This window comes from Bradysia coprophila, unplaced genomic scaffold, assembly GCF_014529535.1.
Source record: "Bradysia coprophila strain Holo2 unplaced genomic scaffold, BU_Bcop_v1 contig_138, whole genome shotgun sequence".
NCBI classification, from domain to species: Eukaryota; Metazoa; Arthropoda; class Insecta; order Diptera; family Sciaridae; genus Bradysia; species Bradysia coprophila.
In genome coordinates, this window is record NW_023503409.1 from 8,859,316 (window position 1) to 8,885,040 (window position 25,725).

Consider the following 25,725-nt stretch of genomic DNA (forward strand, 5'->3'; position numbering starts at 1 on the left):
AAAATTGCTTAAAAAATTTGAACAAACACCTTATCGCGTTGGGTCGGTGAAACTGACAACGAGATTTGTTTTATCTCACACAACGATAGCCAATTTGACGGACTGTACTCGAAAAAGTCGTGATATGCAACTTCTACTTGAATGATTAAGTACCTTGGTTTAAAGATAGCATATTTGGTGCATCGATACAAGTTTTTGGCTTTCATGCAGTACAGGCTAACTCAAGGTAATTTTCAGGTTTCCCATTAACCTTTTATGAAAGGCAGTCGTAACAACTATATAACGATAAAATCTATTACTTCATTGTTGCAAACATCTCATATAGTTGTTTCACAATTAAATCTAGTACTTCTTTAGTTGGAATATACTTTTTGCTATATTATAAGAGAAAAATGGTGAAAGTAAATCGTTTTCGTCATTCATGTCGAAAACAGATGACTAGCTGTGCATATCCTATATTCTACAATACTTTTATTATCCACATTTTGAAGTGTTTTGAAGATTTTACATGAAAATTCTGAATATTTATATTAAACAAACATCACCCAATTCCAACGATATCATGTGAGGAGCAGAACATTGAATAAAAAACAAACAATTACAAAACGAATTAGAGATTGACCCTTTCATGTCTATACAAAAAATATATATTTCGGATGCAATGGTTAATGTACTAAATACTTTTCTTCAAATGTAAAAACCCAACACAACACACCACACAAATTTAATGAATTTATTCCCATTTTATATTTTTAATTTAAAATAAATCCGTTTTAAAATTTGAACAATAAAGTCAACTTGAATTAATTCTCGTTCAACAAACATTTATTTTCTCTAAGCTCTGAAAAAGAAGCAAAAACATTTTCTCCTCCTATACACAAGCCCAGCGAAAGAGAGATATACGTAAACTGGAACAAAATGTATGTATATAGGAAAAAAAAAGTATCCAAGGCGAAGAATACCTTTTTTTTGTGTGCCGCATGTAAAACAATAGAAAGCTGAAGCTTTGCAATGGATGCGTAAAACATTTTGTAAGAGAAATATTACTAACTTTCAGCATAATAATAATAATAATTATCTATAAAAAGGAAGATTTGGCGTTTTAATGAAACCCATTTAAGGGTTTCCATTTTATATGCCTTAACAAAAGAAATAAAAATCGTTCAAAGATCGCCAAATAATCCCCGGGATATTAATGGTAAATTGTGTCTTTGTGAAATATAAATGAAGGCTTTTCATTAAAATGTATCGTACATATATAATACGTACAGCAGCTAATGGTTTTTGAAGCATCGTGACTTCAGAAGGTATTCAGATCGTTGGAGACTTTTCTATAGTTCTGTCATCGTGTTTATGTAGATATAATATTCATTTATCTTTTACCGTTGAATCCTGTTAATTTATATAACCAATTGAGTCTCAGCCATCAATCAGCGTCATAATGCATTGAACAGCGTTATACATTTATATCTTAGCAACAGGATTTACGTTGTGTTTAGGTGACTGAAGCTATACTTCTGGTTTAACAGGGGATTTCGCTTTTAACCGAAATGATAGCCGGAAAATTTGACTATTTTCATTGAAGAAATGTTGAACCGAAAATCTTTTTCTTTTTAAAGAATTTTCTGACTCTTTTCTTTGACAGAGAATTGACGTCCACAAATTGTGGATTTGTTACTACCACAAAAAAAAAATGAAAAACTTGAAAGAGGTTTCGTCTATGTCAGTCAGTCAAGGTTATGTCTCCAAATAACTCAAGATTGAGTTTGAAGTTGAGCTGTTTAAAGATTTAAGTTTGATTATATGTCTTATAGTAGAGTCGATATATATATATAAAGTATAGCCCATGATCATCAAATCATACCACCTACGACTTATAACCGAGTTTATATAGGTCGATTAAACTCGCAGGTAGATAAATGTAGAAAACGCTTTGTAAACCAAGAAAATCCTTTGAAAATATTTGAAACTAGAAAAATTTTTGATCAGAAAATTCTTAAAATCGATGAAAATTGTCAAAAAATCACCAGAAAACTAAAGAAAATTCCATGGAAATCTATGGAAATTCTCAACATGTTAAAAGAAAATCATTAAAAATCGGTGAAAATACTTGAAATCCCGCAAATCCAGTTAAGAAGCTCAGAAAATCATTGAAAATCCTCAGAGGATTTTCTTTTGAAAAAGTACTCAGTCAGCCAGAAGGTTGGTTCTTCAAAAAGGAAAAGATTTTCGCTTCAACTTTTCTTAAAATGCCAGAAAATTTGTTTAACAAATGAAAATCTAGATTTTTCATTTTCATCTAGATCTTCATTTGATCAACTGGAAATTCTTGTGTAATCTTTGCAAACCACAACAACTCACAAAGAAAACGTGTCGAATTTCACTCTGTACCATGAATCTTAGCCAAATTGAAGTAAATTGCATTATCAAGATTTTGCAAATTTATCCAAAAATAGACTGTGAAGAAAAATGGCTTTTTATGCAATCAAAAGGGCACAATCCAAGACCAGATTTCATCTGAAAATCCAAACCCAAATTATATTGAGGTATTCTTTTGAATTTCGACTGACCGAAATCGGCGCTATTTTTTCCGGGACTTTTTTTATATATGCCTAGTTAGGCCTTGGTGCCTAGGCCCCAAAACCAGTCTCAGATATTTTTGATCTTCTATACCTGGCTGGTTGTAAGTGGCCAAAAGTCGAAAAATGGGGTTTCGTAGTCCGGATTTCATTTCCGTAAGGTGGCGAGGACACGGGCGTGTATGGGTTCGTTGGAAAGCTGAGGCCAAGTACTCCTGGGACTTCCGGAAAATTTCTCAAAATTGATGTAACCTCGGTGAACTTTGATGAGTGCTGCGACCTCACTAATGCAATTATTTGATTAAATTATTACTTATTATGAATGTGGAGGACCGCAGCTTTACACCGATACCCATATGTAGTAGTTTCGCACGTGACTACGAAAAAGATGAAAACTGTGTGTTTCACTCCGCCAAACTACTAAATATGTGTATCGCTGTAAAGTTGAGGTCCTCTACATTCATAATAAGTAATAATTTAATCAAATAATTGCATTAGTGAGGTCACAGCACTCATCAAAGTTCATAGAGGCTACATCGATTCTGAGAAATTTTCCGGAAGTCATATTTTCGGTTGATTATTATCAAATTTTATGAAGTTAATATTTGCCCCAGGAGTACTTGACCTCAGCTTTCCAACGAACCCATACACGCCCGTGTCCTCGCCACCTTACGGAAATGAAATCCGGACTACGAAACCCCATTTTTCGACTTTTGGCCACTTACAACCAGCCAGTTATAGAAGATCAAAAATATCTGAGACTGGTTTTGGGGCCTAGGCACCAAGGCCTAACTAGGCATATATAAAAAAGTCCCGGAAAAAATAGCGCCGATTTCGGTCAGTCGAAATTCAAAAGAATCCCTCATTTCCACTTTTTGAAAATATGAACCGGGAAAATCTAAAATCGTTTTCCCGAAAGTTTGGATGGGGGTCATGCTGTCATTTATAACGGAAATTTATGAACGGCTCGCAATCAAAAGAAATTTGCTGTTTTAGTAGAATCGAAATTTGCAATCTCAGATAACGAAAAAGTTGACAAAATCCATTTATGATTGTTTGGTTACAGTTCAGTTTATATAGGACTCTCTGTTTCACTCTATTTGCTCTGGACTCCAACGTTTAAACTTCTGGCTAAACTTGTTATCCATTTGTTTACTTCATTCATTTGACAAATAAATATACCATCCAGATGAACATCCAACATCCGTACAAATTAACAAAGTTCTATTTGTAGGTCAGTGTACATTAAAAACAAATATTTTGCTAACTCTTCACATAAATTTTCATTTTCAAATCAAAGAGATTTATATCCGCTCCCGAATTCGTTAATTATATTACCCCCTAAAATATACACATTTATGGTTTACCATCCAGTCGATATAATTCGCAATAATTGCTTCGCATTAAATACACATGATAGAGTAAAGCGGAGGCACTTCGCATTACAATGTACGAAAGAGTGTATCACTTGATAAATGTTGCTGTGTGTATAGATATGAATGTCGTCGGTACATGCTACACATGGTATATGAATTGATGGAGATATAAAGGAAAAATCAAATAAACAACAAGGACGAGCAAGGATAATATTATTTGCCATTTCGGCATTTAAACCAGCTAATTCATGAAATATCATTTCTTGATGTTGATATCTTTCAATTCAAACGGGCAAACTTTCGGCTATGTGACCATGTAGCAAGCATCCTCTTCTCTTTATCTGCCATCATCGGCGTATTTAATACATTTTTTATATGTATAAATTCGGATATATTTATAATTTATTGTATGGCTAATAGAAAATAAATCGAAAGATAAAAAATCGTAAGAGGATTTAAGAAAACTGACCAAAAGGATATTTTATAGACAATTTCGATGATAGGACTTTTTTGCCGGCTTCTGCTCTATATAAATATACTATACTTTAACGATGTCACTGTGATCTGTACAACATTCGGGAGAAAAGAAGAAGCAAAAAAAAAAACTGAAAAATAATATTCATATATTTATAACAGTCAATCAAGGCTTTATAGCATCCGTTCTTGTTGTTGGATGGGTGGGTTTATATTTCTATTATTGGCAATCAATTCGTTGATAATCTATTTGAAGTCAGAAGTCTTAAGCGGATTGACCCAGACCAAATCGCATATAAAATATTCTTTTGACAATTTATTGGGTGCAATTGAGGTTCGAGAACATACGATACACTTTAAAATAATAGGTCCGTAAAATATGCTCGTCCAAATCTTTTGTACACTTTGATTCGTTTGTGGACTATATCGGTTTTGTCTATTTGATGTAAAGTATGTTTACAAAGAAACTGGGATGTACGAATAGGTCTGGGAATAAGTATGTTAGAAGTAAATAGATTCAAGAAGAGTTGCAGTTCAAACGACAAGAAGCTTACAATGTTTTATGTAGTTTGTAAAAGAGTTTTTCCGGTGAAAGTATTTGAGACGAATAGAAACATGTATGAGTATAAAGATATGTTAACTTCTATCGATAAAGGCTACGAAATGTTCGTGTTGTAAGATCGTGTATTATTTCCAATTTTCGCTCGGTCCAAAGAAGCCTACGCTGCTTACGGAATCAGTTGTTCAAAAATTGTCAGATCTATCTACAGACAGTTACAAGACAAATAACAAAGGTATTTCTTTGACTAGATGTTAATGCAAAGCATATATTCCTCAGGGAGCGTGCTACAATTCAAAAAAACGTTATGTAATAGTGAGATTCCGATTTTCACTAGTAGGTTGACCTAAAACTGGAAAATTATAAGTTGACTTTCCATGCAATTTGTGTGTAGAAGCATCGAGCGAATTGTATTTACAGTAACCCATTGTTCTATCAGTACGGTCAGAGTGTGATGTGTTTCGTACACTTGATTTGATTTAGTCTAAAAGTGTACGAGCTGATATGCACATGGTCATGACAAAGGTGCACTGATGAGTCGTAAACGACGAAATCAGCTTGTTTTTTTGTTTATGTGATGGAAATACGTTCTGATAAAGAGTGGAGTGAAATAGTTAAATTCAATTTTCATTTGTTTTAGAGAATGTTGTGTTTAGACCCGTACGAAGTACTGGGGTCTTATAGGTTTACGCATACGTTTGTAACACGTCGAATTGGACTCCCTGAGTAAGGGGAAACCTATTGTGGTTGTCTACAGATGCCAAATCCGCGAAAAAAAAATGTCCGTCTGTCTGTCCGTCTGTCCGTCTGTCTGTCTGCACGATAACTTGAGTAAAACGCATCCGATTTTGAAAATTCTTTTTTTTCCCGTTTGGTAATGTCAAAAGACAGGCTAAGTTCGAAGATGAGTGATTTTGGATCGACCCCTCCCGAGCTGTGGCCCAATAAGTGCTCTACGGTTTTTCGAAGATATCTCCGGACATTTAAACGTTAACCTTGTGAGTGATACGTCAATTAAAAGTTATTTACAATACCGATCGACAAAAAAAAAGTTTATGGAAATCGGATGACCGACTCGTGAGTTAGACCCCTTGGTGTGGAACAGGTACAGGGCGGCAAGCAGTTTTTGCTTGTAGGTCGGCCACATTTGAACATATTTCGTTCGTTTTAGCTTTATTAGATAGGTATTGACCGTACCAATCAGGGAAAAAAAAGTTTTTGAAATTATGTTCTCCGGAGCGTGAGCTAGGTCTCTTGGAGTGAGCTCTTATCTGGCTACTCGGCCATACAGTGAACGTGGAGTATTTTGTCAATATCTCGAGTAAATTTTGACCGAATTTCATGAATTTTTTTTGTTTGAAAGGTATTAACGAATGTAAAGCGTCGGTACTATTTCCGGTCTCCTAACAAAATGGCTGCCGGCGGCCATATTGGATTTTATTAAAAGTGATATAAAGTGGGAAAAATGATACTTAGAGAGTTTCTGTTAACATGGAAATAATTTGTTATGTGTGTGGGGTTTCAGGGATTCCATATACGGACATCTATATATACCTATATACAGCTATATTGAGCTATATAATAGCATATTCCTCTGTGAAATGTTTATTTACAGTGAAATATAGGTAAATATAGCTGTTTAAATAGGAATTTATGAAATTTGACTTCGTACGGGGCTGTCTATATTGCCTCCGGCAATTTAATTGTATATGATAACAAGGCAAAGAGTGGATAATGTAAGTGATTTTAAATGGAGAATAGTTTTTCAGCAGAGAAGAAAATGAAGTAAGAGAAATGAAGAGTTTCACATTAAAGGCTTTTGATACGAATAGGTGTTTCGTACGGGTCGGCGTTAGCTATGTTTTATTTTGCGATGTAGAAGTTACTTATAATTTCCAAGTTCAACATTGACTTATCGTAATCTCCCTAATAATGTATTTGTTGCCCGAATTTGTTCAATAAATCACAATCACTCAGATATTAAATTTAACAAGTGAAGAACTAGATTTTTCTGTCCTGCCTTTTAGTTTGATAAACGCATGCGAAAAGCCAAAATATGAGAATGTAGGTTTCACTCGCTGAACGAAATTTGTGGATTAGAAATCTGAATCAAAACAATATCTAAATCAGAAAAGAATAATTATGGCGCTGATTACAGATTGTGCCATTAAAATTTCATTGAATTTAGAAAAAAAAACAACAATAGCGACAAACATACTTTGACTGAATCTATTACTTTAAATTGTAGAACATTCTTCTCTGTACTGGATCACGTTTTCACAATTTTCCTTGTACTAACTTCTATTGACAACATTAAATTTTATGCTTTTTACGTTGCGATCTTAATTGAAGCACAGCACTGTTTCTGGCTGATGAAATCACAGTAGGCACTGCGTTTCCTTTGTAAAGATACAGTCAGAGAAAAATAGATTTCGGGATTTTAGGAGACATCACAGTTTTCATCGTTTTTCTGTGTTCTCTCATTTCGCATGTTATTTCAAATGGCAATTAATTGAGAGAAATGATGATATCTCTAAAAAAACCCGAAATCTCTATTTCTCCGACTGTAGATAACTTGTTTTCGTTGTATTCGCCTAGTCGGTTGGCCTGTAGAAGCGCCACATTCTTATTTTATTTATAGTACTTCATTCTCACTGGACTATTTTTTGTGTAACAACTTCACATTGATTCATTCCCATGAAATGTCACAGCAGTGAAGTTTGTTCATGAAAAAATAATTCAGTGACACATAACAAAATGTACTAAAATGTAATAGTCTGAGAGAAAAATCTATTACATTTCAGTATTAATTTCAAAACAACCTTTTCCTATGAGTTGAAACATACAATACAAACAATCCTAAGCGGTATTTCATATCACTAAAGCCGCCTAATTTGACACTTGTCACTGAATTGCTCATGCTAGGAGCAGTGATGTGATTCAAATTGTTTTTATAGTCGCTTCGTCTCGTATTTGCGACACATTTTAGGCAAAATGTTGTTTCTACTTTTTATAATCATCATCTGACTTCTTACTCCTCGAGGGTTTTATACTTTACGCTAAAAGTCATTTTTTTCTATATCGTTTAGAGAACTCGTCTTTGGCTCGGGCTAGAAACATCTTTTTCGTCTTTTCGCATTATTCTTGCTATCTGCACGAAAGTTTTTTTTTAGTCTGATGTGCCTGACAACGTAAAAAATTTACTTCTGCTTCCGCACCACATACTATGTGTAAATGTGAAGAATTACTTCTGCTTGAAAAACATCGTAGAACCTTTGTAAGTCATGGTGAGAGCCCTTAGTTTTACAAAAACCGAAATTTAGACTAAGTTTTAAGCAAATCGTTATCATCGCTACAATTCACAACTTAAACATCGAACTTGTTATTAGCATAGTATATAATGTAAGGTAATTACGAATTTAATTCATTTATAAAAAAAAGAAGATTTTGAATTTCTTCATTGCGCCTTTTAGGACTTTTCTTTCAATTTATCTTTTTTTAATGATTTATTTGAACATTGTGAACATCAATTTACCCAATCGTCATCTAAAAGGAAAAAAAGAAATTAATCTGTCCTTTATATTTTTATAATAAAATAAACAAATCTGTCCAATTATCTATTGAGTGTAAGCATTCGACAGAAGGAAGAAGAAAAAACTGAAACGAAGATGAAGAAGTAGGTATATACACATTGCAAACATTTAAAAAAAAGAAGATTTGTTCCCAACATTTCCTTGCAGATGAATATTAAACGCAAAGGTTTATAATTTGTAAGAACATATCTATCTAAGTGAATGTACCGTACCGTATATATCTAAGGAAAATATTGAAAATACCTTATGTATCTCCGCGCAATTCGTATCTCTGTATCAATATCAAATAATTCAGTCTGTCCCTAATGTTGTGTGTATAAGTATACATTTGAAATGGAATAACGATATTTTTGGGGGTGGCATGTGGTGTGAATAGGGTTGGGTGTGCTTTTGAAATGTGGAAAATATTATGATACGTAGTTGATTTTTAAGATAAAAATCAATAGACGACTTTTAAATTGACGTTTTGCAAAAAGTTTTTTTTTTGCTTCTTTCATTCAAATTCATGTATACCAACCAAAAGTACCTAAACTTGATGTTTCGAATTGAAGTTCAATTATTATTTTTTTCGAACATCTTTTCCGAACACAATAAACATGAACCTACGATGCCTACGATTCATTTATACTCTTTTTTTTCGTTCTGTCTGTGCTGCCGAAACCCCCTCTTTCATTATATCCAAAAACCATTTTTTAAACTCAATGGTTAAGCTCCACTTCCACTTGTTCGTTGTTGAATTCTTTCCATTTTTAATTCTTTTGGCTGAAATTTAAATTAGACATAATCCCAGCATAGAATTATACAATAAGAAATCGTGACGGTCATTTTATTTCATGTCTTAAGAAGATTTTCCATGATATTAGCCCGCGTGACATTTTCTTTGAAAAATAATCTTTATTTAACGGGTTGCATTTAAGTGTTTAGCATTTTACTATTGTGCTCGCTTGATATCCCACCAGACAACCGAACATTTAAAAATCGCAGAGAACATTTTAAGGGTTGAAATTCGGGAATAACACCGAAAAAGCATTTTAATCTTATAACTTAAGTCACCACGCTATTATTGTGTTATTGTGTATACGACATACAGGCAGTGTGTATATATTTCGATGAAATATGTATGAACCTATTTTTCGTCGCCGAAAAGATTCCCGTCTCTGACCCATAATGTATACATATATTTGAGCAGAATGAAGAGAATAAAAAAATATATTTTTATAAAACACGCAGAATTAATTGCTGTGAAATTTTATCGTTTCAGTTAATTCAATTTAATTAAATTTTCTTATTCAGAGAGGATACAAACTCTGGGTGCTGGGTAAATATTTGATCATATATATACTCTGGTTGGTATTTCGGTTCCATAAGACAAAAAATATTGTAGAGACTCTGCTGTAAACGTATATCTGTTTGATGCTGCTACAGTAGATGCTTAATTGAGAAAAAAAATATTTATGAAAGGATTTGAAATAAGTCATCGCCGGTTTTGTCTTCTGAGAATATTCGTAATCATTTCTTTCGACATATTTATGCGCTACCCGGACATTTCTGAAGAAATAATTAATTTTCTTGTTTTATAAAATATGAAAGTTTCATTTTTTTTTATTAGACACCCCCGTAAATAGAGCGTTTACGTGCCCTCTACAGTGATCATAATCGGTCAGATCTACTTCGACAAGTAAACAGTTACAACGATTTGTTTAAGGATATTTACATTGCAACTATCCAGAAACTACTATTCGATCGCTTCTTATTTTCGGACGGTTAGGCGAAATAAAAGTTCTGAGCATTGTGTACTGGAACTTAACAATGTGTCACACACATGCACAACACTGTAATAGTATGATACGTCACTGTTTGTAAATATTTGTTTAGGCAAGTGTGAGGTTTGCGGAACGAGCCGAAGGCGAGTGGAGTAATCACACGTGCCTAAACAAGCATTTACAAGCAGTGACGTAACACATTTTACATGTTTGTGGACGGTAAGTGCATCTTCCCTGTCACAAGCAGTGATGTAAACTGCACTTTACCGTGCATAAGCATGTAAAAAACCATTTCATACAAAATAGTACAAATCGTACCTAGGACTAAAAGTCGTTTTTAGTGTGTGAGAGGTTACACTGGCATTGAAAACGCTAAAAAAGACTTCAAGTCCGTGGTATGTACGAATAATATTTTTCATATTCGACGGTCCTAGGTATGAAAAATAGTACTCTATTTGGTAGCTGTTGGTAGCCTTGGTACCAAAAATAACGTGCCAGACATGGTGAAAATTCAAGTTGACGAAAACGGCAGGTGTTTTCATTTTATTTTTCACTTTTATTTGTCATTTGGTACTGATATTGATATGTATGGGGGCCCTCGGGTCTATAAAGTTTTTTAAAGATTGTAATACCCTCAATTTCTGAACGCTTAAGAAGGTCATGCCATTAGAAATATAAGTGAATAACATAAATATATACTAATTTTGCTTCCCTTTAAAACATGAGGTCAGGTCTATGAAAGCTCATTCGGATAAAGTCCTTTTTCGGACTCCCTGAGCAGTGCCGGACTGGCCCTATGGGCGTTCGGGCGATTCCCGAAGGGCCTTTCGAATTTTGTATGGATAAAGGATAACGAAGGGCCTTTTGAAAAATTTCTTCATACAACGCCCGAAGGGCTTTTTTGAGCCAGTTCGGCACTGTCCCTGAGAATCCATCGTATGCCATTTTCGAGTTTTTGATTAATTTTCTTCTAATTTCAAAGCACCTAGTTTTAGCGAATTTTCAGTTTGTTAAATTTCATTTCAAAGTATTTTCTATTTCTATTTCTATTTAGCTCAGCAGAGTGAGCAATAATTCGATCAGTGAAAAATCCATGATATCGAATGTTTGATTCGAACGCTGATCAGAGTCTAGACACCATTCGATTTTTTAGCACCATCATCGACGTACTAACGATAGATACTTTGGACCTACATCTCAATAACGTTTAAGTTTTGAAAAGTTTTCTGTCGTCTTTGTTGAAATTTGCGATTTAAAATTTAAAAAAAAAAACTCCCGTAGTGTCTTGCAATAAAAACATTTCTAAACTTTCTGCTATTATATTATGTTACAAATCTGATTAAACACGAAACAAATGTAAAAATGTCTCATAATACAAAGTATGTCTAACATTCACCTCCGAGAAAATATTTTTTTGCATAGAAATATAAAAGAAAAAAGTTTATTACCGCGGACGCTGGAATCGGTTTCAAGAAACATATATAAAGAAGGAATTAAAAATCTTTTTTGTCGTCTATTTATTCATCACTTTTTATCAAGTTCAAACAAGTGTAATCCCGTTTAAGTCGGTTAAAGATTAAAAACCAGAAAAAATCTCTCCCCCTATTAAACGAGCAAGGAAAAAAATGGAAAAGAAAAATGCACGAATTTTATATGAAATAAATTAATGAATATATGATAGCTCGGTTTCGTCGGTTATGTTCATGAAAATAAGGGTCGAGTACTTTTACCATTTTTTTTTTCTTTTTCATGTGCTACTTATAAAAAAACGAGAGGAAATAGGTATACAAATAAGTGGGCAAATTATTTGTTTAAATCGCGATCCTATGACGAAAATGAGCAAAGGAAATTCGTCTTATATACACAGTCTGAAACGTATTTATGATAGGGATAGTCTAGATTTATGCTTTCCATAAAGTAAAAAAATTAAATCAGTTCTTGGACAGAGGCTGAGATATTGTAATGAATGGTATATATGGTTGTTTTCCTCAATCGAAGTAAAGTTTCAAAAATACCAGATCCTGTGCCAAATAAATAGTCACGAGAAGTAATTCTTTGTACTCTTCTTTAAAGTTTAAAGTTGAAAGCTTCACAAAATGTTTGAAAGTGACTTTCTAAAAGGAGTAAAAGATAAATAAATAAGATCAGTGCTTTGTCTCGCACTGGGTGAATTAGCCAATTTTTGTAAAACTGTTAAAGGTTAAGAAAATCTTGTCGGGCTAAAAGAAAGTGTAACTTATTTTTGATTTTTTTTATTATTTAATTTACAAATCTTATGACGATAATAATGTGGAAAATTACAATGGGAACAATCGGTGTTAACATATTCGTGCAATAAGCAGCTAAACGATTAAGATAATACTAACACTGAAGTTGTAACCATATCCGAAATAAAATTGTTTAACAAACCCAAAACACCTCTAGCATAGTAATAGCATATTTGGTGTCTTGAAATACTATACAACACAATTACTGTGATTAGGGTACTAATGATAACCTATCACAGACGGCAACAATATGAGCATGAGCAGTTTCGTTATTATCGGATCAATTGCTTCGTTTGATCTAAGTTTCAAAAGATTTCAAATCTTTTACTTCATTTGTTGTGAACATGTCTTTGTTATATAAAATCTAATCAGAGCTTGTCGTTAATTCAAGTATCAGTAACATCACATCGCATCACAACGAGACGAGTTTATGTATTCATCGACGACTCATTTCTATTCAAGTCATCACATCATCGTATCATGGCGAGATTGACAACAAACATAACACAAATTGACCACATGTGAGCGATATAATCAAATTCTTTGTTCCTACTCGTCAAAGTGGACGTGTAAATTACATGGTGTAATCACTATCGATCGGACAAGAATGGATCGACCTGTTGTCGGTGTTGGTGGGTTAATTCCACCGACAATGATGATGAATCTAAAAGAAACGAAAATCATTTATTACCTCGACGACGAAGACACACCGTATTCTGTGAAAATTAATATTCCACCCGATTCGATCACTCTTCGAGATTTCAAGTCGATTTTAGCACTTCCGAAAACGAATTATAAATTCTTCTTCAAATCATCCGACGATGATTTCGGTATCGTGAAGGAAGAAGTCGCTGACGACGACAGTAAACTGCCATTGTTTAAAGGGCGAGTCGTGTCGTACATCGTTACTGCCGAAGGATCCAACTTGTCCGATGGATCAACATCACAAGTCACCGAAGTATCACATCAGGCAAATAAATATCTTCGATCGCCAAGTCACAGACCATCAAATGGAGTTCGGCACACACCGACGCATTATCCACCGAAAGCAAATGGTAGTGGAGGTGGATGGCGATATCATGCAAATGGAGGATCGTGCGATGATTCGATGACGTGTACCGAAACTGAAGTCGTCACCGATAACAGATGATTGCTTGTTATGTATCGCCATTACATTCACACCTATACACTCTTGCACTTGTCGTAAATGTGTGTATACACATGCAGTTAACTTAAAAAACAAAATTAAGGCAGTTTTAGCATATTATCCATTTAAATATCGCTGGATAATCTTAATGGATACAATTTTAATAAAATTTGAGACCGAGAGCGGAAAGGCCATGTAGATTTATCAATCACTAATAAGGCTTTATAGTTCGAAACCTATGTCAATCAAACATGTTTGTTGTTGGATTTTTATACTTGATAAGTAGGATAGCCCTAATGATGGTAAGCCTAGCGTGACTCTTAATCAACTAGTCTACTGGAGAAGCTCATGAAAGGGTTAACAGCGTTCAGCATATATTAGAAGGATTGTGCCATTCACATTCCGCGAAGAATGGAATTTAAATTAATGTTTTGCCGAAAACATGCCGTTTCCTAATTACTTACTTAGGACACTATAGATACGCACATATTTTTGCGGACGAGCCACGTCATTTTGCTTTCATTTATTAATTGCGTCAAAGTCAATTACAATTTTACCTGTAACCATATCAAGTCTCGTGTACTTTATATCCACAGCGTCAAACATTCGGCAAGCAGTCTTCGCATCCGTTGACTCGAAAGTCTCTTCGTTCAAAAAGTAAATTGTCTTGATTCCAGACTGAATGAGAATCTTGGCGCACTCGCAACACGGAAACTGCAGAACGTAAATGGTGCAGTTCCGAACGCTTTCACAGTTTTTATTCGCGATGGCATTCATTTCGGCATGACAGAAGTAGAGATCGCGATCTGCGGCAGTGGAATAACTGAAATGATCATAGCTGCAACCTATCGGTAAACCGTGATAGCCGGTGCATGAAAGGATTATAGAAAAACGACGGGTAAGTTTTGTGAAAAATAGTTTAACAATGCGCGGTTCATTTACCAACGATTTTATTATCGGAGTTAACTATACAAGCGCCCATCTGATTGCCAGCTACTTTGCTCCGGTAAGACGCCAATACAGCCACCGACATGAAATAATCCGACCAACGTAAGTAGTCTCTTGAAGCCTGCTGTTCGTTCAGATTTAATTGGCCAATATTGTTAATATCCCGAAAATTCAACTCAATGCGGCCATTCAGTGTTGATGAAGTGAATTTCACGTACTCTACTCCTGCCGCGTCTAGCAATTTTTTTTGAAGCAATCGTTGTCGGCATATCAGCGTATTTGTCGGAAAAATAAATAACTTTTTTGATTCGAGATTGGATGATCATTTTCGAGCAGCCATTGCATGGAAACAGAGCCACGTACAGATCACATCCCTTTGTATCGGCACTGTTTTTGTTCATAATCGCATTCACTTCGGCATGGCACACGTACAGGTATTTACTGTTTAGTGGATCGGCAGTGTCTTTGGTCCACGGAAACACGTCGTCGCTGCATCGGATGGGGAATCCATTGTACCCGATTCCCACAATTTTCTTCTCATCGTTCACAATGCAAGCAAAGCACCGACTTTCGTAACTGGATCCTTGCTTCTCAATGCGGCAAGGAAAGCCTAAATGATGTATAAGGATAGATTGTAGAAGGACAGCATTAAATCAGCCAACAATTACTTACAGTTGCCATGTAATAATCATCCCATGTCGGGAACTGCATCATTCTGGTTAGTAAAGCAACAGATTTAAAAACAGATTCTAAGCACGTAAATTTCTTCATACAACACCCGAAGGGCTTTTTTGAGCCAGTCCTGCACTGTTGGTTTCCACGTATCGTAGAAAATACCGAGGTAGATGTAGTGTGAAACCAAGGTAAATAAATGGGCGTATCACAATATTTCCCTTGGAAGAAACCGAGAAAATTCGGGCCATCTGTATTAAGATAGCTAAAATATTTTGTGAAACACAAGTAAATCATTTTTTTTTTAAGATGTCATTGGCATCGAACTTATACGCTAGACCACGCGTCTGAATGGCATTACCTCCACATTATATCTCACTTGGAAAATTCATCTTGGTGACAAAATGAAGGTATTTGAGCAAGAGGCGTGTGCTCGAAAAGTTGAAAATCCGAAAATATTATTTTCAAGAAAAAATTTATTTTTAACTTTCATGATTGATTTTGACACCAATTTGGAATTTCTACCACCGGTGACAGCCGAGATTAACACTAAGCATTACAGTAAAATAGTGAGTTATAACAGTGTAATTTCACATTGTTACAGTGTTTCAAGGTCATTCCGGTCCTTCTAGACTTCAAAAGTAAGAATCGTAGAACTTATGTTTCTTCTATCCGGTAATGTAACATGGCACTCTGGTCTATGTGCACTGACTTCTTAGAATTTAAAAAATTAAAGCTTTTTACCGGGACTCTCAATGAAAAACCAGTGTAACTCTAACTCTGATAGAATTTTATTCCTTTAAATTTACGGAGCCTCATAATTATGTTTACTCTTTTCGTGTTGCTTCAGCCCATTGGCCGTATTGAATTTATTGTCGCAAAACGAGCACTGGTAATTCTTTTCGCTATGCTTGAACATGTGTCTTGACAAGTAGACACGAGTGTTGAACGACTTAAAGCAAACGTTGCATTCGTAAGATTTGTCCTGTCTATGGGTTTGGACATGACGACGATATCCGGATGGTACGTTGAACACTCGACCGCAAATTTTGCATGGATACGTTGTGCTGTCGTGAGATTTTTTATGCGCTCCCAGCAACGAGTTACTGAAGAATCTTTTTCCACATTGATCGCATTGGAATGGTTTCTGGAAGGAATGATGTCAGAGTAAGACTTCACGTGATGTCATGGATCTATCGTTTTTTACTAAATCTCTCGATTCGCATAATGGTTGCTATAGCTCCACCCCTCAACCCAACACTCACCTCACCAGTATGCAGCCGTTCGTGAGTCATTTTCGAAAAGCTATTCCGGAATGTTTTTCCGCAGGTTGAACATTCGTGCAATTTTATGTCTGTGTGGGTCATCAAATGGGTCCGGAAACTATTTCGTTTGATGACCATGCCACATATGTTGCAAGTGAATTTCTCTTGTAGATTCGGCTTGATTGGTTGCGGTAATGTTTTGTAGACATGCCGTTCTCGTACATGTCGACGAATCTCAAACAAACTATTCCGATCGGTCTGGCAAATCGAACATCTGTATGGATTGGATTGATTCTCCTTTTCATCGTAGACGAATTGCTCTTCAATGTATGAATTCAGGTTGGTGACTAGTAGGTTCATGTCGGTCTCTATTACTGTCGCACCAACCCGTCGATGCTCCAGTTGATGAGCGAAATAATACTGAATGATGAAAGTGATGAAAGAACAACATGAATGCAATGGGGTCAAGAATCGGTAAACTCACCTGCAATTTGCCAAAAATTGTGTCACATTGCGGACAACGTAGCTCATGTTCGTTCTCTGAATGCATGCATCGAACATGTTCATCAAAATTGGATTTTATGTAAAACTTTTCCGCACAAAGTTCACACGACGATTCATTGCTCGTAAAAATGTCCTCGTAATTCGCCACATCCTTTCCTGCTATACAAATGCCCTCCACGATATTCGTCCAATTTGCAGAACTGTCCGCCAAGTGCAATTCTAAATGCTGTCCGAGTAGCGATTGCTCTTCCTTCCTAAAACTAACCTCACATGCGGAACACTTGAATTGCTTTACGAACAGATGCACGTCCAGCACATGAAGGCGAAGTTCGAAAGTTGATTCAAAGTATCGCTTACATTCCTTGCATTTGTTTATCTCCAAGATTTCATCCGTCGAATGAGTGCTTAAGTGATCGTTCAGGTCATTTAATGTGCTACACGGGTGCGAACATTTGTGACACATGTATGTACTCAGTTGTCGTGTCTTTTGTCTGCTTCTGACCTGCGACGTTTTGTTTTTCTTCTTCGGCAATCTGCGTTCCTTTACTGTTTCCATCTGTTCTGATCGTTCTGATGAACTTGAATTCGCCAGTTGTTCCGAACTATTATTAGTCGTTGGAATCGGCTGTCGAATGCCATCCCCCGTACATTCCCAATCGACTTCACCCTTATCAATGTGTTGGATCAAATGTTTTTCGAAACGGCTGTCGCGTTTGAACTTTTTTCCACATTTATCGCATTCTAGCGCCTCTTCTTGATTGTGGTCTCTCAGCATGTGACTTTGAAGGGCAAATTTTGTTTTGAATTCTAGTTTACAGCACTGACAGTGGAAATGACCGGACTTCTCTAGCGAATCACTGTCGCAAACTTCTTCTACTTCCATTGCATCCGTTTTAATACCAGGACTAGCATCGGTAGAGCTGTCGTTGTCTGTGTCGATACTTGGATTTTTCGAGTCAATTCTATCGGATTTCAAAAAAATTTCTTCTACCGTGACTTGAACCAGTTGAAAATGCGATTCTATGTGCTCCAGTGTACGTTCAATGTTAAGGAAACAACCACTACAATGATAACAAACATAAACAAATGAAACTGGATCCTTTCGATAAACTGTTGCACATTTATCTAGGCCCGTAACATCAATCGGTTCACATTCGGTTAGTTCCATTGTCTCGAAATAAGATTGGTTGATTTCGTCTTCGGACTATAAACAATAACAAACTGAGAATGTTTACTTCTGAACTTCATCCATCAACGAATTTGACGTTTTACGTTTTGAGTGTTCGATTTTTGGACTGATCATACCCGAATCAAATGAGACATATGGTTAGCCGGTCGGATATTTTAATTGGTGATGCAGTAAAAACCCTTCTTTAAAGATTTATTTTATTCGGATTTATTTAATAGGATGGATGGAGGGTACTGCATTACCATATTATTGAGTCATTTACTTATGTAAAATCTAAATTTATTTGTTAGTTCCTTTAGACACTCTGAAAGATATTACTTATCTCTCTGCTCCAGTACTAAAAACCTGTCATATTCTCATAAAAAAGGTCTTGTTGAATACATCGGAGCAACGCAAAGCCATTCATCTCTTTTCCACTCCTTCATTTATGAATATACTCTCTATCAATTCCATCGAATGAATTAAATGCTTCTGTCAAGTTGCCTACCTGACTTTTTAGTTGAATGGTTGTTTCGGAACTTTTGTGTTCGTTTTGGTCAATGGTCACAATGTTTTGTTCGCAAAAAGAATAGAATTTCCAACGATTCAGTGATAATTTAAAGTAATTGAAGAATGAAGTGAATTGACGCTATCGTAAAAGGAGAATAGCTAAGTGGTAATGTGAACGGTTGATTCTAAATTCTCACTCAACGCGTGAAGAAAACCTGTTTCTGGAAACATCAATAATTCATTCAATTAGTTGCATAGGATGTTTCATTTGAAAAATATTGAATGATTTTCGTGCAATTCCGTGCATTTTTGACTTAAAGCTGAAATCATTAAGTGCTTGAAACTGCATTACCATTGGATGTAGTCTTCCAATTCGGTAAAAATCGAAAAAATTTGTTTCAGAAAACGAAGAAATGGACATTTTTTCTGCTAGGAATTCATTATTGTACAATCAAAAGTCGTCTGTAGTTCTGTTACTCTCTACCGTATTGGTTTTTGTATTCGGCGAAAACATAGTTTATCTCGTATCCAATCAAGTTATAGATATATGAGTACGTACATACCACAGTCGCTATTCAATCGAGCACTGAACTCAACAAAGAAACAGAGAAGTTCGTAGTGAGATAATCAACCGTGAATCTCTTATAATGTTTATACCATCTCATCCTCTATTCAGATCCATTTCGGAATGTTGCAATCCTCAGCGAACTTTTTTTTTTTACTATTTTAATTCGAATTGAGTTTTGCATGAATTCATTTTAATGTTTCTGTTATTGCCATTCCACTTTAGAACAGCTCGTAATTTCAGGCATTCCGTTGATACTCACATTACGATATATACATTGTTCGTATCAAACTATTATTACTACTCCGAATTAAACAATTACAATTACTCCGACTATTACATTAGCATTTCGCTGTGCCACTTTCAGTTTCTATTTATTCTGACGAATGTTGTAGATTGCTAGTCGTCCCATATTTAATGGAAGTGATAAAAACGGCTCAGCTTGTTTGTTTCTGATAAAATTTAACGATTAGCGGCGCGCTTTAGTTAACGAGAAAAATAGTTTTATCGAGGCTCCTAAACCGAACACTTGTTACTGAAACGTTGAAACCAATTGGGTTGCTAATTAAAATTCCTTAGATTTGTCGTTAAATAGACCGGAAATAAAGAAACGTAAGCATTATTAGATGTGTAAGGTTGGGATGGTCTGTTACAGGACCATTTTGAGATTCTCTGTTTCGACTAAGGCAGGTGGAAAGCTTACACAAAAAAAAATGTTTTCTTTCTGCTACGCTAATTTAGTAGTTCGTTTTGTGTTGCCTACAATGGGGAGATGAAACTCCCAACGCCTGAAAGATGAAATATTTCAGTTAACTGTAATGCTTTTATCAAAAAATGTTCTCGATGTGTCCAGATGCGGATCTGGCTGTTGCTTTGAATTAAAACAATCTGTTCGTGAATCCGTTTTCGACTCATTGCTCTCAAGAAATGCACCACGAATTTACAAATAGACCCACAAAAACGATTAATTAAATTCGAAGAATATTGGTTTCGTGCTATAGAGTTGTTGTAACGTTATAATTATCGAATTTGTTTGTTTCAACGGTTGAGAGAGAAAAACGTGGGCGAAATTATAAATAATTTTGCCGCATTTGTCTTGCAGTGATTATGATCAACTGAAATGTTAATGTGTCCATAACCGTTCCGCAGATACATTATCACCATTTGGAATTTAAATTCTATTGCTCCCGCATAACGATAGCTACACCTTAGTTACGACACAGTCCGACAACAAACACACACAAAATGAAAGCAATCATCCTGTCGATCCTGCTATTAGGATTCGCAGAGTACGCATTTGGCGACTACGAAAACACTTGGAATTTTTACTATGAACAACCCTGCTGTGGCAATACGAATGGTCAGCATCACTTGAGACATCACAAAGGTAGTGGTAATGGTAATTTGTACTAACAAAAATATCGTGATTTGAACACCACGTACTTACAGACCATGTCAGAGAGTTTACGTGCGGCAAACTTTATTATCGATCATTTTATCTGGACGAAAAACAGGATGCGCTATACGTTGGTGCAATGTAAGTGATTGATCTTTGGGTACTAAGCAGTTGTGAGGGAGTTAACTAAAATATTTTATTTCATCAAAAAGGGATCGAGTATTCAAACTGAACATCAAGAATGTGACGCTATCGGGTTGCGATGTAAGTATGACTAAACCATCAATGCACTCCATTCACTGAATTGATTGTCTTTTCTTCTTAACTTTAGAAAGATCATATCATGCTCGAACCAACCGGCTCGGACATTGTCAATTGTGTATCGAGAGGAAAGAGTCAGGTAAATTAGGATAACTTCGCCCATCGATTCAGTTAATTTACAAGAATTGTTCCTCAGTTATTTGAATGCCGAAACCATGTGCGTGTAATTCAACCGATGCAAAATGGTAAATTGTACATTTGTGGAACCAACGCCCACAATCCAAAGGACTACGTGATTTATGTGAGTTAAATTTCTGTTTCCCGTTGCCCTTTCCATACTAATCAATCTGTATTTCCAGTCCAATCTTACTCATCTATCTAGATCTGAATACGTACCGGGCGTAGGACTTGGTATTGCTAAATGTCCCTACGATCCGTACGACAATTCGACAGCAATTTACATTGAAAAAGGAAACCCTGGCGATCTACCGGCTTTGGTAAGTTGAACAAACTGATCGGGCAGCTATGCAGTTACTGACCGACAAAATATTTCCAGTATTCCGGTACGAACGCTGAATTCACCAAGGCCGATGCAGTGATATTCAGAACCGATTTGTACAACATTAGCAGTGGACGAAAGGAGTACAATTTCAAACGGACCATTAAGTACGATTCAAAGTGGTTGGATAGTAAGTCAAGACGAAACTGAACTGCGTTCCAAGAGAGTTAAAAATTGATAATTTTCCACAGAACCAAACTTTGTGGGCTCGTATGACATCGGAGAGTACGTCTACTTCTTCTTCCGTGAGACGGCAGTGGAGTATATCAATTGTGGTAAGGCCGTCTACTCTAGAATCGCTCGAGTGTGCAAGAAAGACATCGGAGGAAAGAACATTCTCAGTCAAAATTGGGCCACCTACCTCAAAGCAAGACTCAACTGCAGCATTGCCGGCGAATTTCCATTTTACTTCAACGAAATCCAGGCTGTTTATCAGTTACCGTACGACAAAACGAAATTCTATGCCACATTTACGACCAGTACCAATGGACTTGTCGGCTCGGCCGTTTGCAGTTTTGATATAAATGAAATTCACGCCGCCTTTGCTGGTAAGTTGACATTATAGTCCGAAGGTTAAGGGATTCTGGTGGTAAATGAAATGTGGTTGCAGGTAAATTCAAGGAACAAGCAACATCGAATTCGGCATGGCTTCCAGTACTTAACTCGAAAATTCCCGAACCTCGACCGGGAACATGTGTTGACGATACGTCCAGCTTACCGGACACTGTACTTAATTTCATCCGATCTCATCCTTTGATGGACAAAGCTGTCAGTCATCAATACAACAATCCGGTGTTCTATCAACGTGACTTGGTGTTCACAAAACTTGTTGTCGACAAGTACGAACCAAAACTTAACCAAATCAAGTTCGGTCACAGCTAATTCAAGTTTTTACATTTCCAGAATCAAGATCGACATACTGACCCAGGAGTATAACGTTTTCTATATCGGCACTACGGATGGACGGATTTATAAGATCGTGCAGTACATCAAGAACAATGAGTCTAAGTCGAAATTGCTGGATGTCTTAGAGATCGCCCAAAACGAAGTAATTTTTCGATTGACCATGTTTGTGAGATAGGCCAAACTCTAATGAAAATCCCAATTTTCTCGACAGGCCATCCAAGTCATGGAAATAAGTCAAAATCGTAAATCCTTGTACGTCGCCACTGACTATCGTGTGAAACAAATCGATTTGGCTATGTGTAATCGTCGGTACGACAATTGCTTCCGATGTGTTAAGGATCCGTACTGTGGTTGGGATCAGGACAACAACATTTGCAAACCCTACGAATTGGGACTGTTACAGGTGAGTTGGAGCGATACATTGACCAAAGTCTGAAATACTAATCGAATTTCGCTCGATCAGGATGTTGGTAATGAGACGTATGATGTCTGCGACTCAAGCGTACTTAAAAAGAAAATTGTCGTCACTTACGGCCAAAGTGTCCATTTGGGATGTTTTGTTAAAATTCCGGACGTACTTAAGCATCAGCATGTCACCTGGTATCATCATTCGAAGGAGAAGGGACGGTATGTCTGAACAATTCGTTGATTTTAGATTTGCCCTGACAAACGAAATTTTCAGCTACGAAATTAAGTACAGTCCGATCAAGTACATTGAAACAACGGAAAGAGGATTGGTTGTGATGTCGGTTAACGAAGGAGACGGTGGACGGTACGATTGCCATTTGGCTGGGTCGCTGTTATGCAGCTTTAATATAACAGTTGATGCGCACAGGTAATTGTTTACGGTCTTGAGTTGATCGTTCGTCAATCAATCAATTAAATCAAAATTGTACTTGTGTCCAGGTGTACTCCTCCAAACAAGAGTGCCGATTACCAGAAAATCTATTCCGATTGGTGTCATGAATTTGAGAAGTATAAATCGGCCATGAAATCGTGGGAAAAGAAACAAGCGGTAAGTAGAGAGAGCTAGTAGAAAATTCGTTTGGTTTTTTTTTTCTTCATGCAAATGAAACCATTCTTTCAGCAATGTGCTCGGCAAAATTTCAGTAATCTCCATCCAAATGATGTATTCAGCCGTCTACCACCGAATGTTTAAAAATATTTTTTTTTGTTTATTGACAAAACCGGACTTATTTTTGTGAAAAACTGATATAAGTGAACTGAAAATGTTGCGGCGGGAGGGTGGAAAATAGTCTCAAACAAATAATAGATCAACAAGATGAACAGCAATTTTCTTTAGGGTAACGAAATGTTGGATTTTTTCGGGAGATTTTTTTCAAGTGAAATTTATATCCATCGGGACTGACTTTTTTTAAAAAAAAATTTTTTTTTAGAAATTTTTTTAACTTTTCAGACATTTTTTTGCTGTTAATTTTACATTGATTGTGAGCTCGTCATTTTTTTACCATTTTTACTTAAATTTTTGTATTAAATTTTTCGTTTTGAAATTTAAACTGAAAACAAAAGTATTTTAGCGACCGTAGATTTATAAGATATATTACACCTAGCAAGTAAAACCACTTAAGATGACCCAATATTGTGAATGTCAGAATCAACTTTAGATAATGTAAGTGAAAAAGAAGAAAACAAAATTTTAATTCTTTTTTTTTTGTAATTTATGATGATGATGAACCAGATGAAGTATTTATATTTTAGAGAAACGAAACATGACAAACATTTTTAAACAAATTTTCCTTTTTAAAAATTGCTATAAACGAAAAGGTGTGATACAAAATGCATAGGAGGAGAAAACAAACACTTTATCGAAATGAGCATATAGATTCACGTACTTATCGGTGATAGATATTTTTTAATGATAAAATTAAGCGAATTGTATGCTTGTAGCTTGCCATAAATCAGTGCAGTGTGTTCATTCGCAATAAACAGAATCATTTTTTTTTCACGTTCCATTTAACAATCAACAATTCTAACGAACAAAAAATAATCCACGAAATTCGTTGACTTAATACTCACACCGAGTTGAACGGACTGCGGCTCAGTTTATCAATTTTAATCTTTGCTGAAGAATACAATTTATCTTTATTCAACGAGAAGAATGGCTCAACAACTCGATGGCCATTCGCTATTAACCTGGGCTTAATCTTGGAAAATTGACGATTTTTTCGGTAAATTATGGAAATTTCACATCAGTACAATCAATTTACCTTCCCCAAAATATGAAGATCGTGGTTTTCACTAGTTATAAGTTGATGTGAAACTTGAAATCGACTTGACAAATCAACGTATAAATCATAAGTGAACTTATATCAGTGAAAATCTCAATCCCCTGATTTTAGAGAGGTTGTAATTTCGACTAATGTTGGTAGTTCACGTACAACTGAAAAATTGCAATTAACTTCTTAATACAAAGTGTACGTACGAAATTTCGTGTTGTAATTTCTCCCGCTTTACGTCGTCAACATGCCCATTAAATTATAAGTCTGATGTCTGAATCTCTCCATCGACAGCAATACTTAATAAGGGAACATGAGAACCGTTCTTCGACTAATTAGACTAGTCCAACGCTTTTATAATTTCAACATTCAAGCAAAACGATAGATTTTTTAAGGTGAAAATTGAATTTATATAACAAAAATGACCAATAAATTGCTTAAGTTTTTCCTTTGACTTAAATTTAAGAACAAATCAACTAAATTATCCGTCGTAGTAGCACAACAAAATAATTATCAAGATATTTATAGATGTTTCAGCAGTTAAATTAACATTCAAACGAAGAAGTTTTCGATATATTGCTAAAATTAAACAATAAAATGGTAGACAGAAACATAAGAACTAACTTACACATATTGTCCGATGCAATAAAAACATTTTTTTTTTCGTTTATTTTATAATCGCAAATAGCATAAATTAGCGTAAACGTTAGCAAGTTACAATTTAAGCAATTTTAAGAACATTTTTCCAACGAAAATAAAAATAAATTATCGATTAAGACAATCAGGCGTTCTTTCTCTTAATGAGTTTAGCATTGGAATTGGAATAAAGGTCGACAGAGTATTTATCGTGTTTCACTGGCCTTTCGCTCCGAAGCGGTGTAGCATGTCCTCGGGAAAAGGTATTTAAATTTTTCAAAAACCTAAATCAAACCCGGATAGCGAAAAAACCAATTTTTGACAAAACAAATGTGCCATC

At 35.6% G+C, this 25,725-nt stretch overlaps 3 protein-coding genes across 4 annotated transcripts; 1 reads left to right on the top strand and 2 right to left on the bottom strand.

Moving 5' to 3' along the window:
• Nucleotides 1–14,692: 14,692 nt before the first annotated feature.
• Nucleotides 14,693–15,420, bottom strand: LOC119073216 (deoxycytidylate deaminase-like). The gene is given in 4 exon segments (XM_037178526.1): nucleotides 14,693–14,953; nucleotides 14,955–15,263; nucleotides 15,266–15,316; nucleotides 15,379–15,420. Coding segments are annotated over 4 exon segments (663 nt in total).
• A 731-nt stretch (nucleotides 15,421–16,151) lies between these two features.
• Nucleotides 16,152–18,417, bottom strand: LOC119073954 (zinc finger protein 658B-like). The gene is made up of 3 exons (XM_037179841.1): nucleotides 17,128–18,417; nucleotides 16,644–17,063; nucleotides 16,152–16,525 (listed from the first exon to the last, which is right to left on the bottom strand). Exons 1-3 carry the CDS (start codon nucleotides 18,313–18,315, stop codon nucleotides 16,184–16,186), a joined length of 1,950 nt encoding a protein of 649 aa, XP_037035736.1. The 5' UTR covers nucleotides 18,316–18,417; the 3' UTR covers nucleotides 16,152–16,183.
• Nucleotides 18,418–18,821: 404 nt separating this feature from the next.
• Nucleotides 18,822–25,530, top strand: LOC119073953 (semaphorin-2A). Of its 2 annotated transcripts, none has more exons than XM_037179839.1 (16): nucleotides 18,822–18,991; nucleotides 20,540–20,783; nucleotides 20,840–20,927; nucleotides 20,999–21,050; nucleotides 21,118–21,186; nucleotides 21,244–21,348; nucleotides 21,407–21,544; nucleotides 21,604–21,736; nucleotides 21,798–22,154; nucleotides 22,217–22,445; nucleotides 22,510–22,654; nucleotides 22,724–22,915; nucleotides 22,976–23,139; nucleotides 23,195–23,347; nucleotides 23,419–23,527; nucleotides 23,600–25,530. In XM_037179839.1, exons 2-16 carry the CDS (start codon nucleotides 20,636–20,638, stop codon nucleotides 23,669–23,671), a joined length of 2,154 nt encoding a protein of 717 aa, XP_037035734.1. In that variant the 5' UTR covers nucleotides 18,822–18,991; nucleotides 20,540–20,635; the 3' UTR covers nucleotides 23,672–25,530. The 2 variants fall into 2 exon arrangements, with proteins under 2 accessions (XP_037035734.1, XP_037035735.1); XM_037179840.1 differs by having other exon boundaries at nucleotides 20,540–20,777.
• Nucleotides 25,531–25,725: the final 195 nt, after the last annotated feature.

Coding starts and splice junctions, on each gene's coding strand:
- LOC119073953 (XM_037179839.1), top strand. CDS start 20,636: ATGAAAGCAATCATCCTGTCGATCCTGCTATTAGGATTCGCAGAGTAC. Junction 22,655..22,723: donor TAGAGATCGCCCAAAACGAA/GTAATTTTTCGA, acceptor TTTTCTCGACAG/GCCATCCAAGTCATGGAAAT. Junction 22,916..22,975: donor ACGAATTGGGACTGTTACAG/GTGAGTTGGAGC, acceptor TCGCTCGATCAG/GATGTTGGTAATGAGACGTA.
- LOC119073954 (XM_037179841.1), bottom strand. CDS start 18,315: ATGGAACTAACCGAATGTGAACCGATTGATGTTACGGGCCTAGATAAA. Junction 17,064..17,127: donor CAATTTTTGGCAAATTGCAG/GTGAGTTTACCG, acceptor TTCATCATTCAG/TATTATTTCGCTCATCAACT. Junction 16,526..16,643: donor AACGGCTGCATACTGGTGAG/GTGAGTGTTGGG, acceptor CATTCCTTCCAG/AAACCATTCCAATGCGATCA.